This window comes from Poecilia reticulata, chromosome 8 (assembly GCF_904066995.2).
Source record: "Poecilia reticulata chromosome 8, P_reticulata-male-v2, whole genome shotgun sequence".
In the NCBI taxonomy this organism is placed as follows: Eukaryota; Metazoa; Chordata; class Actinopteri; order Cyprinodontiformes; family Poeciliidae; genus Poecilia; species Poecilia reticulata.
This window is the reverse complement of record NC_088837.1, coordinates 11691795-11708275: the sequence shown is the minus strand read 5'-3', so window position 1 is coordinate 11708275 and position 16481 is coordinate 11691795. Positions and strand designations below refer to the sequence as shown.

At 44.0% G+C, this 16481-nt stretch overlaps 1 protein-coding gene across 4 annotated transcripts in view; it reads right to left on the bottom strand.

Moving 5' to 3' along the window:
• The window catches only part of LOC103468615 (voltage-dependent T-type calcium channel subunit alpha-1I), a 165970-nt gene that overhangs the window by 19950 nt on the left and 129539 nt on the right, over window positions 1-16481 (bottom strand). For all 4 annotated transcript variants that reach the window (XM_081609898.1, XM_081609899.1, XM_081609900.1 and 1 more), the window contains exons 28-32: window positions 15409-15542; window positions 15023-15093; window positions 12243-12321; window positions 11112-11233; window positions 8409-8858 (exon numbers count right to left, since the gene is read on the bottom strand). In XM_081609898.1, coding sequence (XP_081466024.1) covers window positions 8409-8858; window positions 11112-11233; window positions 12243-12321; window positions 15023-15093; window positions 15409-15542 — 856 coding nt within the window. The remainder of the gene's footprint in view (window positions 1-8408; window positions 8859-11111; window positions 11234-12242; window positions 12322-15022; window positions 15094-15408; window positions 15543-16481) is intronic.

Below are 16481 nucleotides of genomic sequence, written 5' to 3'. Positions count from 1 at the left end.
TCCTCCGGGAAGTTCGGGCGTGGGCCTCCTGGCCCGTAGCGTCCCGAAGGGGAAATCCCGGGGAGGGATCGACGAGGGGAGATCACGCACACACACACAGGGAGTGGCGTCTGACCGGGAACACCGGCAGCGTCGGGAAATCACACAGGAGGGAGGTGATCCACAGCGGGGAGACAGACTTGCACGAATGCGGGGGGCAGCTGGTTTCCGGGAAACAACTAGAAGACGGCGGGAGAATCTGGCGAGGGAGACAACAAGGGTTAGACGAGAGTAATCACAGAAGGCCTCTTTCTGGAACGCTGGTTACCGTGGTAGGCAAACACTCAGGCGGTGAGACGGAGTGTAGCTGCTGCTTATATCGCAGGTCCACGCCCTCTAAACCAGCTGCAGGTGTGTGTCCGGGTTGAACCAGGACACTTCTCAGGGGTGGAGCATGGGTGACATCTGCTGGATGTCTTGAGAAGTGGTGGTTCCAGGGACAGGTGGAAATAAAACTAACTAAAGGAAAACAAACTAAGGAACTAGGAAAAGGGGAGGACAAACAGACCCTGACAGTACCCCCCCCTCAACGGACGCCACCTGGCGGCCGAACAGAGGACGGGGTCTGGGAGTCCCTAAAGTCTCTAATAAGGGAGGGGTCTAAAATGAAAGATCCCGGAACCCAGGAACGTTCCTCAGGACCATAACCCTCCCAGTCGACAAGGAACTGGTGACCCCGACCTCGTCGCCGAGTGGCGACAATCCGGCGGACGGAGAAGGCCGGATGGCCATCGATGACCCGGGCGGGTGGAGGGGGTTCGGCCGGAGGGCAAAGTTCACTGGAGAGTACTGGCTTAATTTGGGAAACGTGGAAGGTTGGGTGGACACGCAGAGACGGGGGAAGGCGGAGGCGTACAGCTGAGGGGCTAATGACTGCCAGCACTTCAAAGGGGCCAATGAACCTTGGAGACAACTTTCTAGACATAGACTTGAGGGGAATGTTGTGTGTGGACAACCATACCTTTTGTCCCACTATATAAGCAGGTGCAGGGGTTCTACGACGGTCAGCCAGGCGTTTATTGGTAGCGGAGGTGTTGTTGAGGGCAGTGATGGTGTCCTTCCAAATCTTATGGCTTCGTCGGATGTGGTGTTGTACCGACGTGATCGAGAGGTTCTCCTCGTCAGAGGGAGGAGTGGTGGTTGGTAACCCAGGACCACTTCAAACGGAGAGAGACCTGTGGCTGCAGAAATGTGGCTGTTATGTGCATACTCGACCCATGGGAGGTATTGGGCCCAATCGTTGGGGTTCGTGGAGGTCAGGCATCGCAGAGTCGTCTCTAGCTCTTGGTTCATACGTTCTGTCTGGCCATTGGTTTGTGGATGGTAGCCAGAAGTGAGGGATACCTTAGCCCCCAGAGCCGAGCAGAACTGACGCCAGACCTGTGATATGAACTGGGGGCCGCGATCCGAGAGGATTTCCTGCGGGATGCCATGTAGTTTAAAGACATGTTTAATTAATAACAGGGCAGTCTGGGCAGCCGTGGGCAGCTTACGTAGGGGAACAAGGTGACATGCCTTGGAGAAACGGTCGACGATGGTGAGGATGGTGGTCATACCTTTACTGGTTGGGAGTCCGGTAACGAAATCTATGGCCACGTGGGACCAAGGGCGCTTAGGTATGGGTAGTGGTTGTAGGAGTCCTGCGGGGGTTGATTGGATGACTTGTTCCGGGCACAGATTGGGCAGGCTGAAACAAACTCCTTGACATCCTTGTGTACGGAGGCCCACCAAAACCGTCTGTTTATTAGCCCAATCGTGCGGCTAACGCCGGGGTGACCTGAGAACTTAGAATTGTGTATCCACTGGAGAAAACGGGATCGGACAGAGGACGGAACATACACCTTACCCGGTGGGCAGGACTCTGGGGCTGGTTCTGTTTGCTGAGCTTGATGGACGATGTCTTCGATCTCCCAGGTGACCATTCCCACGGTGCAACTGGGAGGCAGGATGGGAGCTGGGACCACCTCAGCGTCATCTGGGGAATAGACTCGAGATAGAGCATCGGGTTTAACATTCCTTGAACCTGGGCGAAATGTGATAGATAGGTTAAATCGAGAAAAGAACAGAGACCAACGAGACTGGCGGGGATTGGATTTCTTGGCTGCTTGCAAGTATGTCAGGTTCTTGTGATCGGTCCAGACCAGTACGGGGTGTTCGGCGCCCTCCAGCCAGTGGCGCCACTCCTCCAAGGCGAGTTTAATCGCGAGAAGCTCTGTCGCCCACGCCATAATTCCTCTCAGCTGGTGAGAGTCTACGGGAAAAGAAGGCGCATGGATGGAGCTTATGGTCGTGGGTAGACATCTGGGAAAGAACCGCGCCGACCCCGGTGTCGGAGGCGTCAACTTCCAGAATGAATTGCTTCTTGGGGTCAGGCTGGACCAGAATGGGAGCGTGTGCAAACCGGGACTTGAGCTCCTCGAAGGCGGCCTCCGCTTGAGGGGTCCAGACGTATTCTCTCTTGCTGGAAGTGAGAGCGGTGAGGGGTGAAGCAGTCTGACTGTAATTGCGTATGAACCTCCTGTAGAAGTTTGCAAACCCCAAAAAGCGCTGTAGTTGTTTGCGGTTTTCGGGTTTAGGCCAGTCGAGTACTGCCTTGATCTTGTCCTCGGATGCTCTAACCTGTCCCCTTTCGAGGATGTACCCTAGGAAGGTTACTGAAGGGCGGTGAAACTCACACTTTTCCGCTTTTACATACAGCTTATTCTCCAGAAGGCGTTGGAGAACCAGACGGACATGTTGTTTGTGCTCCGCGAGGGATTTGGAATATATCAGGATATCATCCAGGTAGACGAACACAAAGACATTGATGAGATCCCTCAGGACGTCGTTCACCAGGGCCTGGAAGAAAGCAGGTGCGTTAGACAACCCAAACGGCATGACCAAATATTCATAGTGGCCCATGGGGGTTTTAAACGCCGTCTTCCACTCATCACCCTCCCTTATGCGAAGGAGGTGGTAAGCGTTCCTGAGATCTAGTTTTGTGAATATGGTTGCTTCTTGGACGGGCTCAAAGGCTGAGGATAATAATGGCAACGGGTACTTATTCTTGATGGTGATCTGGTTGAGTCCACGGTAGTCAATACAGGGCCGAAGAGAGCCATCCTTTTTCCCCACGAAGAAGAACCCTGCTCCGAGGGGAGAGGATGAGGTGCGGATAATCCCTGCAGCTAGAGACTTGTTTATGTACTCCTCCATGGTTTGCCTTTCTGCTCTAGAAATGTTATATAGCTTGCTGTTGGGTAATGGGGCGCCAGGCAGTAGATCGATGGCACAGTCATACGGTCTGTGGGGTGGCAGAGACAGGGCTTTGTCCTTACTGAAAACAGGAGCTAGATCATGGTACTCACGGGAATGGAGGAGACGTCAGATGGGTCGATCTCAGCTGGCTCTGTAGGCGTAGTGACGACTGGAAAGGCGGAATGAAGGCAGGTACTGTGACACTTTGTGGACCACGACTCAATCTTGGTCTCGGCCCAGTCTATGTGCGGGTTGTGCTTGTATAACCAGTCGAAACCAAGGATGATGGAGGCACTGGCGGCAGGAAACACGAGGAAAGTAATCTCTTCTGTGTGATTACCTGAAGTGAGTAGACGCACTGGCTTGGTTTGATGGGTGATCTGTGGCAGGTTCCCTCCGTCGAGGGCTGATACCCGGAGAGGAACTGGAAGCGGCTCGATTTCAATAGACAGTTGCTCGACGATGTCTGAATTAATGAGGTTCTGTTCACACCCTGAGTCAATGAGGGCTGATAAAGAATATGGTTCGTTAATGATTATGGAGACAGGGATGATGAAGCGAGATCTTACTGCTGTAGTCTCCGGCAGTCTCCCCGTCCTTACTGCCGGACCTGCGGGTTTAAACGTATTGGACAGTTAGCTATTACATGATTGGGTTCACCGCAGTAAAGGCAAAGCCGGGAGCGCATCCTCCTCTGCCGCTCCTCTGGGGTTAGCTTAGCGTGTCCCAGTTGCATGGGTTCTGGTCCTGTAGATGAGGGAAAGGTGGGTGGAGGTTGGACAGTCGACTGGTTACTGACCTGTGCGGAGCGCGGAAGGGCGGTGCGGCGGGATCGCTCACTCATCCTTGACCGAATCCGGTTGTCTAATCTTATGGCCAAGTTAATAAATTCATCCAGAGACTCTGGTTCATCTAGAGTAGCCAGTTGGTCCTTTATCTGCTCATTTAACCCATGAAAGAATGCGCTTTTAAGCGCAGCAGGGTTCCAGCCTGAAGCAGCGGCCAAGATTCTAAAATCGATGGCAAAGTCTGACACAGTCTTCTGGCCTTGCTTCAATCCATGTAGTTCACGGGAGGCTGAAGTCTTCTCAGCCTCTTGACAAAACACCTGCTGTAACTCCTTCAAAAACTCGGGGAAGGTACACCCATAGTTAGAGGCTGAAGAAAACCGGGCTTCGGCCCACTCTAGGGCTCGGCCCGTCAACAGGGATAACACGTAGGAAATCTTAGCACTGTCATGCAAAAAACTCTGCGGTGAATGATTAAAGATGATATTGCATTGGAGAATAAACCCCTTGACCTTCCGGACGTCACCTGAAAATTTCTCTGGCGCTGAGGGTCGGACGTCCGAAAACATGGAGCGGGCTGGTGGATCCGGAGCCACTGTCGGGGAGGGTTGAGAGCTGGGAGCCTGCTGAACTGAATTCCGTAGGAAAGTGGTTAATTCTGTTAGTTTATCGTTAGTCTCGGCTTGACGACTAGCTAACTCCCGTAATGCGGAGTCATGTGACTGGACTAGCGCGTGTTGTTCGGACAGCGCCCGTCTGATAGCGTCTGCTGAGGTTCCGAACTGGCCTGAGTGTTCTGTCATGTCGGTTTTAAGGTTGCGAACCCACATGCAAGAACACAGTCAGACAGAGCGAGTCAGAAACAATAATGTTTATTGAAGGATCAGGGAGCTGGTGGCGAAGCCGAATCGGCGGACCGGTTCTTCTACTGCCAACGGGAAAAAGCAGGGTTAGCGAGAACTCAGCGGAGTTTCTCCAGGAAATGACTGAGGTGAGCTTACTTGGCGTGGAGGTATTAGGGGCGAAGCGGAGCGCGAGCCGAGTGTCCGTTGACGAGCGATGCTTAGCTCTGATGTCGGGCACGGCCTGGAGCCTGATCCGTCCAGGCGGTCCTCCGGGAAGTTCGGGCGTGGGCCTCCTGGCCCGTAGCGTCCCGAAGGGGAAATCCCGGGGAGGGATCGACGAGGGGAGATCACGCACACACACACAGGGAGTGGCGTCTGACCGGGAACACCGGCAGCGTCGGGAAATCACACAGGAGGGAGGTGATCCACAGCGGGGAGACAGACTTACACGAATGCGGGGGGCAGCTGGTTTCCGGGAAACAACTAGAAGACGGCGGGAGAATCTGGCGAGGGAGACAACAAGGGTTAGACGAGAGTAATCACAGAAGGCCTCTTTCTGGAACGCTGGTTACCGTGGTAGGCAAACACTCAGGCGGTGAGACGGAGTGTAGCTGCTGCTTATATCGCAGGTCCACGCCCTCTAAACCAGCTGCAGGTGTGTGTCCGGGTTGAACCAGGACACTTCTCAGGGGTGGAGCATGGGTGACATCTGCTGGATGTCTTGAGAAGTGGTGGTTCCAGGGACAGGTGGAAATAAAACTAACTAAAGGAAAACAAACTAAGGAACTAGGAAAAGGGGAGGACAAACAGACCCTGACAGAAAATCCACGCTGCATGTCGATGTAGAAACACGACTTTAAATTTGATTCTTCCCTCAGGAATTGCAGATATGTTATCAGTTTGCTCTGGAACCAGAGTTTGCTGAGTAAATGTGCTCTCTTGCTGAACACTTCATCTGCCAAATTTGTTCCTGCAGTATGATTGAAATAATTTCATAAGGAATTATTTTCCTTAACATGTAGAGTCCTTGATTAGAAAAAGTGGTCAGAAGATCAACAATTTGTCAGCAAATGTATGAGAAAAAAAAATAGATTTATTAAAAACTATTTTCCCCAAAGAAAAATTGGAAAGGGAAGGGATTCCTCCAACTTGCAAATCATTAATTCGAGTAATGTGATTTTCAGTGCACAAACAAACAGCAGGAAGTCACAGATCCCAAAGACAGCTCAGCTCTGCAAAGAGAGCAGTCATTCATGAAATGCTGATGAACAACACTGGCTAAAAATTACTTTTGGGAACACTGTGACTCTCAACAGAGCAGAACTGCATTCGAGACTTTATTTTTGCGTTAAACAGATATATAAGTTTTGTTCTTGTCAGATTGGCAACGTTTGAGACGGAGGAAATCAGTTTATGTGTTATAATTTGTAAGTGTTTTGGACCTGCATCTGTGTTTCTAACTTTGACAGTTTCTTTATTATTTACATAAATCTGGTCTGAGTCCATTCCTCTGGGTGGTTACTTCTAGCATACGCACAATTTTTGAACAACTTTCGATCAACTTTTTTGGATAAACAAGTTTTTTAACTCCTAAACTATTAAGCAAATGTGTATATTTTTTTTACTGCACTCGAGCACCTAAAGTAACATTCACGCTAGCACGCGGCAAAAAACCCAAGGAATCAGGCTGTGTATAAAATACGCTGGTCTGCTTGATCCCTTACTGCATCACTCTGGAGAAAGAGAAAACAGAGCAGGGAGGATGGATATAGAAAAGCGGGGGTGGATCCTGCCACTGCATTAACTTCCTTTGTCAGCCAGCACCGAACTAAAAATGGCTCAACGCAGCCAAGATTAGCTCTACAAAGGTGAAACTCCTCTCGGCAGAGAGTGAGCCATCTTTATGTTTGTGGATATCTCAGGTGATCATTGGATATTTCATAATAGGAGCATGAGTCTCTGCGGACTGTCTCTTTCTTACACACTGGTCTAGGAAGTGAGATAATAATTAACCCGCAAACATGAACCTGCAAGAACCCAAAATGGGGGAAAAAAAAAAAGTAATTGGGGACAAAAAAAACAAACCAGAGGGAAAAAAAGAAGACAATACTCCACTCTGTAACAAAGGCTGCTCTACCTACTAACACAAAAAAATGTAACTTAAGCTATATGTGACATAACTCTGTCTTTCATGTTTTCCAGTGTCACTGTTTTACTGAGGGATGGGTTTTTTGGTTTTTTTTTGCCGCTTCATATTTTCACAAATATGTTAATTCAGCTGCTCCGGTGGAACAACGCCAACATAAGGCAATGTTTTCTTATTTAATCTCTTCTCTTGTTTCCCTTCTGACAATGACTTTGACATATCCATCTGGAAATGCAAATCCCAACACACTAAGCTTGAGGCGATACAGTAGCAAATGTATCGCAGGAAAAACTGCATGTAATTTTAGATCACAACGTCTGCATAATCTTTTAGTTTGCATATTTGAAAAATTAAGTCAGTCTATGCCATTTCACATTGCGTATGGTGTGTTGTAGCACAATGCAGAGAACGATAAACAATGTTTATTGGAATACCTGTGCATGTGTGTAAAAACCTCTAAAAGAAAGGCATGCTTTACTGCAGCAGCAAAATTTCCTACTGAAAATGTTTGCAAAAACGCCTTTCCTGGGGAAAAACAACAAACTTTAACATTATTTTTCTTAAAACCAAACAATTCATGCTCATTGGCATCCCAAACAATATATTTTTGTGAGACTAGAGCTTGATTTGCATTGAGCTGAATCAATTTCCAAACAGCAGGGAGTTGGTAAACCTCAATTTTAGTCACTTTAATGCAACAAATGTGAAAAAAAAATTCAAGGGTTATGGTTACTTTGGCAAGGCACTGTACGTCTTAAATGATTACCATTTGTCTTTAGCAATGTTTGTGAAACAAAAATTATTTGAAGAGTAAGAATTTAGGCTTACTAAGCCTTCTATTGACTTTTCTTCTATTGGCTATTCCATATCCTTCTGCTGTTCCGTTGTAGGTTTTCTTTCCTAAACGAAGCAGATTGTACTATGTACAATATTTAGATGGATAGGGCAAAAAAAACGCTTCTGAAAATATACTGATACTGATATTGTGGTTTCTGTTGACAGATCTTGAGTGTAACAGGTGACAGGTCACAAAGAATTACTACTTCTGAAGCTACACTAGACGTGTTTTAGGTTATAATCTGTTTCCTTCTTTTGACTGGCAGAAGTTTTCTATTTTAAAAGAGGTTCATAAGTCGACTTTAACAGAAGAGCAACTCTAAGTAGCTTCGGGAAGATTTTTGATTACATTTGCGTACGTTTCTTTTAAAACCTGGATCAGTCTGATCTTACTGTTTACGTTTTGAAGCGTTACTGCAGACATCCTCGTCCACCAACCGCAAGCATTCAAAATGAGTCATTTACGTTTTCACTCAGCTAAAAAGTACCCAGACACACGCATACAGAAATACTCACTTGTGCTGGCGAATACGACTGAGGAGAGTCACAGGAATTGTAAGGTCCCTGGTTTGTTACAGGATGTCGCAACCTCCTCCCTCCTTCCCCCGTCTCGCCTCTGGCACCTCCGCCCCTCTCCCTTCTGCCTGGCGCAGCTCCAAGCCCCGATCCAACAGTCAAAAGTCCTTTGTCAACCCCCAGACCCCCACAACTGGGGGCGCCCATGCAACAGAGGGTGCCCTGGGCCAGCTCCAGCTCAATTTCTGCATCCATCTCCGCCTCCTCTTGGGCCTCCTTGTTGGAGTCGTCCAGGTGCTTCATCAGCACGGCCACCACCACATTGATGAGCACAAACTGGGCGGTGAGCACAAAGGAGACAAAATACATGGGCGAGATAAACTGAAGGCTCGGATTGCAGCCATAGTCCACACCGGAGTCATGGTTTGGTGGGCACTCCCGCAATGTGTCCTGGTGAGGCGTGAGATGAGGGAAGGAAGGAAGGAAGGAAGGAAGGAAGAAAGAAAGAAAGAAAGAAAGAAAGAAAGAAAGAAAGAAAGAAAGAAAGAAAGAAAGAAAGAAAGAAAGAAAGAAAGAAAGAAAGAAAGAAAGAAAGAAAGAAAGAAAGAAAGGAAAAAAGAAAGAAAGAAAGAAAGAAAGAAAGAAAGAAAGAAAGAAAGAAAGTCAGGGATTGTCAAAATCAAATAATATTTCTGTTTTAAGACTCCTGAAAAAATACAAAAATATACATTTTATGACATTGGTAAGAAGTCCAATTTGTAAAGTAATTAAGCTTTGCTCTTTAGTTTATATTAGCTCAGTGCTAAGTGTGTCTCTCTGAGAACAGAAAACAACAATATAAACTCTCAAACTGAGAAAAAATTAGTTTCTTTATCTGTCTCTCTGAGGGGAGGTTTTTTTTTGGACAGAGGCAAATTTCACTCTTTTATAAAGTAACAAAGATAATAAATAATTGATTAAATCTATAAAATACTTTTAAAATAAGTGCTAATTCATCAAAAGCGTATTGGAACACATGCTCCACCAGACTCTAAAAATATTATTGAATAACTATAACTGTAAACGATTCCTTTTTCTTGCCACTCTTTCAGTGGTTTAATATATTCTGTCAAAAGATGTTTCCACCTGAGCTTTGGATCTGTGCAGCTCCTCCACAGTCGCCACAAGCCTTTTTGGCTGCTTCTGGGAATAATGCTGCTCGAATAAACGCACTCAGATTAAGCTTTGGAGTTCACACTACAGCAATGGAATCATTCATTTTGATGCTTTTCGCAGCTTTTTACAGCAATGTCAATAGAAATTAACATTACAATATTAAAGCACCAATTAACATATATTTTTTTTCATTTTTATTTTATTATCCAGTCTGCGGATTGTCTTCCACTCTAGTTGACATGAGTGCTGTGGACTTTCATCACAGCAAAGCTGAAGTGACAAGAGTTTTCTGCAGGAGGAATGCATATCTCAGCCAGGCTGTGACCACACATAACAATTTCAGCCCTCTTAGCTGAAGCTGGTCTTTTGTGTCTAATTTGGGTTGACATTTACACACTGTGCTCCTTCACAAAACATCTCCAATTTCAGAGTACATCCCCTTTTCCATCTTATTTCTATGCATATTTCAGACATTTGCTAAACTAAACCAGGCATTTTCTAACACACAAACATCCTCTTTCTCTCTCTCTCCCTGTCTGTTCCTCTCATTGCGATGCCATCATGTTTCTCATTTCTGTTTTCATTTTGCCTCTGGTTAGGAGAAAGAATAATAAGTGGGACTTTTAACCCCTCTCCGCTTGTGGCACAGTTCACTGTAGTTCCCAGCCCCAGATATTTCATTTTCTCTCATGATTGCATCACTAATTCCATCTCAGTTTCTCAGCTTCTCACTAATTCATAGCAGATCTTCTGTTAATGCGTAGATAGATGTTTTTTTTTTTTTTATGTCTCAAAAACTAGAATTCACTCTCAAAACCGGCGTCTGCGTTCCACCTGCTTTTTTTAAAAATGTGCAATACAATCTGTGCTGCATAAATCAAATCTGAGGAAACTTGCTCCAGTATGATTAGTTTTCCCTTTACAGTGTACGTTGAAGAGGTGCTGATGGATGTGGAGTCATTATACAATTGTGTTTTTGCAAAGAGAGAGATCTAATCTTTGTAGTAAGCTATTCCATTTTTATCATCAGTAGATTTCAAATCTCAGCAACACATTGTGGCTGTGAGACGTAGAGTTTCCAATTTCTTTTCTTACCTTTTATATACATTTCTAAAAACCTCCCTAAAATTAAGCTGTGTGCTCTGCAGCGCTTTGTAAAAGGATGCATATCTCTTAAACTTTGTCAACATTTGACAGATTAGAACATGATTTTAGCAGCATGCTTCATCAAGATATTTGTAGTTTTTGATATTGAGCAAAGATGGATTCATAAGTGACAGAATAAAGGAGGATAAATAAAAACTTATTCCACATTTTTATTTCTTAAGGCATTTTGAAAATCAAAAATTCCTTTTCCACTTCCTTCACAATTTTAGAGTGCTCTGTAAACGTGTCAAATACAATCCAAGTAAAGCCCACGTAAGGTTGTGGTCGCAAAGTTACAAAAAGCAAAAATGTTTTAGACGTGCGAATGCTTTCTAAAGTTACTCTATTTGAATCCTTCGTGATGCTAAACACAGTAAAAACTGACTGAGGGAGTCTTTGTACCTTCATGATGCCGTTCCAGTTGTCGCCCGTGGAGACTTGAAACAAGGTCAGGAAGGCCATGCCAAAGTTTTCAAAGGTAGCGTGACGACTCATACCTTCACACGGATAGTCTTCATTGCAAACTAAGAGTGAGAGTGAGGTTAACGATGGAGCCAAATTAGGAGAGAAAAAAGGGGGAAATACATGAAGAGGTGGTGAGAGGAAAATAAAAGCCAAGGAAAGGAATGGGACGGGATCACAAGAAAGAAACCATCAGTCGTTGGGAGAGAACTTTTCCCAAAGTTAGAGAGTCAGTGACGTTAGTGGCATGTGCTGGTTTCCAGTTTTCTTCGAGGTCTGACTGCATGATTATTGTTCTTCTAATCTCTGACTTCCTTTTAACAGCACAAAATGTAAACATAAAAGAGACAACACACCGCTGGCTCTGTGACAAAAGTAGAACATTTCTCTCTCAACTTTATTTTGTTTAGACAGCAGCTAACATGATCTATTCAATGAAAATTGCTTGGAATGAGGTCCTTATGTTGCCAAGGAAGGGAGATGGATGATGGGAGATAGATCATCCAGCTTGAATGAGGATAGTTTTGAGACACTGTTTATGTAACAAAACACTGGATAATGGCTCGATTCCCAAGAGCTGTCAAGAAGGGCCTCAGAAGAAAATACTTTAAAATTGGATAAATGCAGCACAGAAAATAAGACGATTACTGGGGGGAAAAGCTTAACAAAATTCTGAGTGCACAGGTCAAAGCTCGCTGGAGCAAAGAAATTTAAAGTCAAACTGTCCCTCGTCCCTGTGACATGCAGTGCTTTGCAAAAGTATTTGATAGCCAGATACTATGGGTCGAATATCAATATTTTACATTTATTTTACAGTTCCCCTCATTATAATACCTCTAAATAAAATCTAATCGCACTGTGGACCCAATTTTCCAAGCAATTGCTGCAAAATGGCAACATAATACATGTGTCTTAATATAGTATATTGAATTTTAGTGAAAAGGTTGAAATGAGAAGCTTTGCAAGGCACTCCACTGTATATCGATTACATAAATATTGTTGAATATAAGTGCAATAAACCTTCACCTGGTATCAATATCCCTTTGCTGAAGATAAGTGGCAAAATCTTACCAAGTTCTCCAAAAAGCTCTACTCCTAAGGCGGCGTAGATGAAAAACAGCAGCATGAAGAGCAGGCCCAGGTTACCCACCTGCAACACATTGACATATATGAGTAAATGTGCACAGAAACATACAACAGCGCACATGAAAGCAAAACAAAGCAATCTTCTATTGTGTAGCTGCCCTGCTGCAGTTCAAATACCTGCAACAAAACCATCAGCACAACAGCAATTCTCTAATCTCTAATTATCTGTTTAATGTACAATGTGCATGCAATTGAAAACATTTCATTAAGTTTCATTTAGCAAAACTCTGAAGTTCAAAGTGTTAAAATGCAGCTTTAAATAAATCTGCTGCCATCAGAATATAAACAATCTCTTTAGTTTATTTTTATTAATTCGAGCAACATTTAAATCAGCAGAAAGTGCTTTTCGGTAAGATTTTCTCTGTTTATTCTCGAAAATGTCTGTTGGTTATGTTAGGATTACTCAGCTTGTTTTTGCTACACCGTTCTTATGTTGCCGTGTTCGGATCTGTAAACTGCTGCGCGGCTGGAGACTCAAACAAGTGAACCTTTGGTGCTTTTTATGAATTTTGGAGTTTGGGGGTTTTGGGACTTGGCTCGGTTCCACTGCAAAACAGCCTCTTGTTAGAACAACTTAGCAGGGATGAAGATGTTAGACAGCACTTGGGGCTAAAATCTAATCCCATTACTGGGAAATGAAACAGTCGCGCAGCTCCGCTGAGAGTAAGAACATTTTTCTGGCTGTTGGAACTAGACATGTCCAAAAACAAAGTATTAGTAGCTAACCTCTTTTTCCAGCAAAAAAAAAAAAAAAACAGCGAGGTTAGCTTCAGTAGGCTGAAGGTTTTTCTTTTTGTTTTTAGTTTTTAACTTGGCATAGTTTAGGTTGTAAATTCCTTGGCTCCCCTTGATCCTGTTGCCAATTCTCCTCTGCTCCTTTCTTTTGATATATTTCAATAGATACTGACCACTGCAGACTGTCAACAACCCACAGAAACTACAGTTTGGGAGATTCTCTGATCCAATCTTGTGTTAAACTTGCTCAAACCCTTATTCTGTCCATTTTTTCTTCTTCTATCAAAATGTTTGTTTGCTGTCTAAGCAAGTGCCAAGATTAAGGGATAATAGATCTTATTCACTTCCATGGTCATATTTTTATGCTTGTTTGGTGAAAGTCCAGCTGTTATAAACAGAAGCTATGCCTCGCTTTGCAATAAAAGTCACTCCTCTTAAGTTACTACACATTAAACGTCTTGTAAATATATCATATTGTATTTCTTTGGATTTTAAAGCATAAAAACTGTTAAAATCTGCTGTGTCATATTTGACGGAATGGAAATCAAATTTGCAGCTTGCCATTTCAATTGCATAGTAAAATATCACCCGAGGTAAAATCTGTCACCAGGTATAATTCTGTCAGCATCTCTATGCGCACACAGACCCCGTGCACAAAAAGAGACCTCCTGGAACTGTTTAATTAGCCTTAGTTTTAATTACCTGCCTGACTGCCCTTGGGACAAAACAAAAGCCCGGGTGTTAATGAGGGAGGGATCAATGGAAGAGAAAGACGAGGAAGCCACTTTCCTTCAGACCTGGCAGCCCTCCCCGACCGCGCCACCTGTTCTGTGTGTTTGCCTGGTCTTGCTTTTAATGGTCAAAGGATCACATGGGAGTGTGCTTCTCCATAAATGAGGCCTATCTGCGTCAGGACGGCACCAACGCTTTGACGGTTAGCTTTAGGAGTTACACTCTCTCCCTCCTTCCCTCCCGCCTTTCTCTTCACGCTTTGGCATACACACGAGAGATGATTCCTAGTTTCCTGAAAACTCTGCAGCAAAAACAAAAACAATTTTCTCCGTTGCGGATTTTGCTCCGTTTCAGCTCTTTTGCGATACTTGAGTATCTCATAGTGTTAAACAACTTTTATTTTCAGACTACAGACAATCAGAATAAAAAGCTGTCCAAACCAACATCGCCCTATGTGAAAATGAATGAAGAACCACCTTGTTTTAGTGCAGTTTCACTGAAAACTCTCAGGCTTGATAAGTAGAACCTGTCTGACCTGCTATAAAAAAAGCAACATTTTATTTCTCAATATACTTAAATTGAAGAACAGTCAGGTGTATGAAGAACAGGGATGGTGTGTTCAGAGTAATGGACGGAGTTAGCTTTATCTTTTTTTCTTTACACTTCTTTACACCTTTGTCTCAATAACTATATTACCAAATGGATCTTTTTGTCTCAGAAAGTGTCTGTAGATCATATTTGTTGTGAATCACTGCTATGTAGAAACTATAAAATGAAACAAATAGAGGCCATTTGAAGCAATCTTTCATGATTTCCTGTTTTCACTTTTGTTATTTAATTTTTTTAAGCATGATTCATCGTCTACCATGTCTTCACTTCCAAGCTAATAATTTTTGCAGCCTCAGTATGTACAAACAAAGCTGGCATTCACTGCTGCAGCTGAAACTGAAGTGCACTGGAGTAACAGGAAAGAAATATTGCGACTGTGATCTCAGTAAGGAAATCTCCTTTCTGTAGTGCTGAAAGCAAAGTCAAGACAACTTCTGTGCACATGCATTTCTGTTCCACTTTCCTAGACTTTGATTTAGGGTTTGATAGGGTTGTTTAAAGGTCAACAGTAAATGAGAAGCAGGGCGCGTTTCCCAAGACTACTGTCGGAGACTGACCAAATTTCACCAAGGAATTGGGGTGTCTGAGTCGGGGGGAGAGGACGGCATGCAGACGGCGTTCAGGTGTACCTGAGGCAGGGCTTGAACAACTGTATCCAATAAGGCTCTCATCCCGGTCGCCATCTTCAGCAGCTTCAGCACTGTGTGAGCATTTGGAAAAAGAAACAAAAAATAAATGAGATTAAAGATAATTCAATTATGGAGGTTTTTTTTTAAGGTTCAATGTAACATAACACATAAACATTAGGCAATTGCAATATTTCTGTCCCTCTTAGCAAAAAGAAACAACACTTCGAGCTACTGCAGCTATGCAGCAAACTGACCTGTGAAATTATTTAACGGTTTAAACATTTATGCTTTAACACGATAACAAGATCGTATCTTTTATTTACGGGAGGTGCGGTGTGAAGCGAATGTGCTAGAGTGAGGATTTCTGAAGCGTCTGGCATTTGTACCTCGTGCTATCCTCAGAACCCTCATGATTCTGATGATAGTGGGGTTGATGGGCAGGGCGGCGCTGATCTCAATTTCCTCCAGAGTGATGCCCATTACCGACAGGAGAACAATGGCGAGGTCCAGCTGATTCCACCTGACGCAGAGCCCAAAGATATGCAATCAGGATGCAGTTCAAACCTCTTCACATTTCGCTTATGATAAGCAACACGTTCTTTTAATCCGTAAAATAAGTGCAGGTCATTTTTTAAAAAATATTTTCTTTTGATTTAAGCTAATTTCCTGTCACTCATCCTGTATTGATGCATTGTTGTACCTGATATATTAGCATGTAAAAGGCTTAAAAGGAGAACATTTAAAATGTGTTACGCTCTATTTTTTTAGGTGCAGGCGTTTAACTTATTTAAGTTCAAACAGTAAGAGGTTTCTTAAATGACTTTCAGTAACTGCATCTGGTTGTCTGCTGTCACAGTGTTTCTTATCTTACCACACTGTGCTCCTGATGACAAAATGCTGTTGCTGAGCAACAACCTGCAGCTTATATGACAAGTTATTCTTGTTATTTAGTTGCTTAAGTTCAGCTTAGGCCTGCCAGGCCAAATAAAGAAGAGAAAGTCAGAAAAAGTCTAGATCTGAGATCACAAAATGAGGCGTCTGTTATGATTGAACATTTGGCAGGGTTATGCAATGATGGTGTGACACCTGTCATCTTTGAATCATCAAGCTTTTCATGAAAGTTTTCTCTGCTGCAGTGTGACTTCCTGTCAGTGATTATTTGTCCTATGCTCAGTTTTTCTTCCTCCTCAATCCCAAGCGTCCCACTTGTAGCCACATTTGAGCGGTACCCATGATATTACATTTATTTATTTTAAACATGCTGCAAACAAGTTCCTTTTCTCTACATTTATGTGTTAATCTCTGCTCCAGTGACCCAGTTCTGCAGCTACCAGTGACCCTAAACTATAAATCACTCTACGCACGGCGGCTGTTCACGGCTGTTGCTGGCACGACATAAAAAGAGACAAAGAGCTCGAAGATAACCGAGTGATAAATTCTCCCTACATCCGCCCATCTT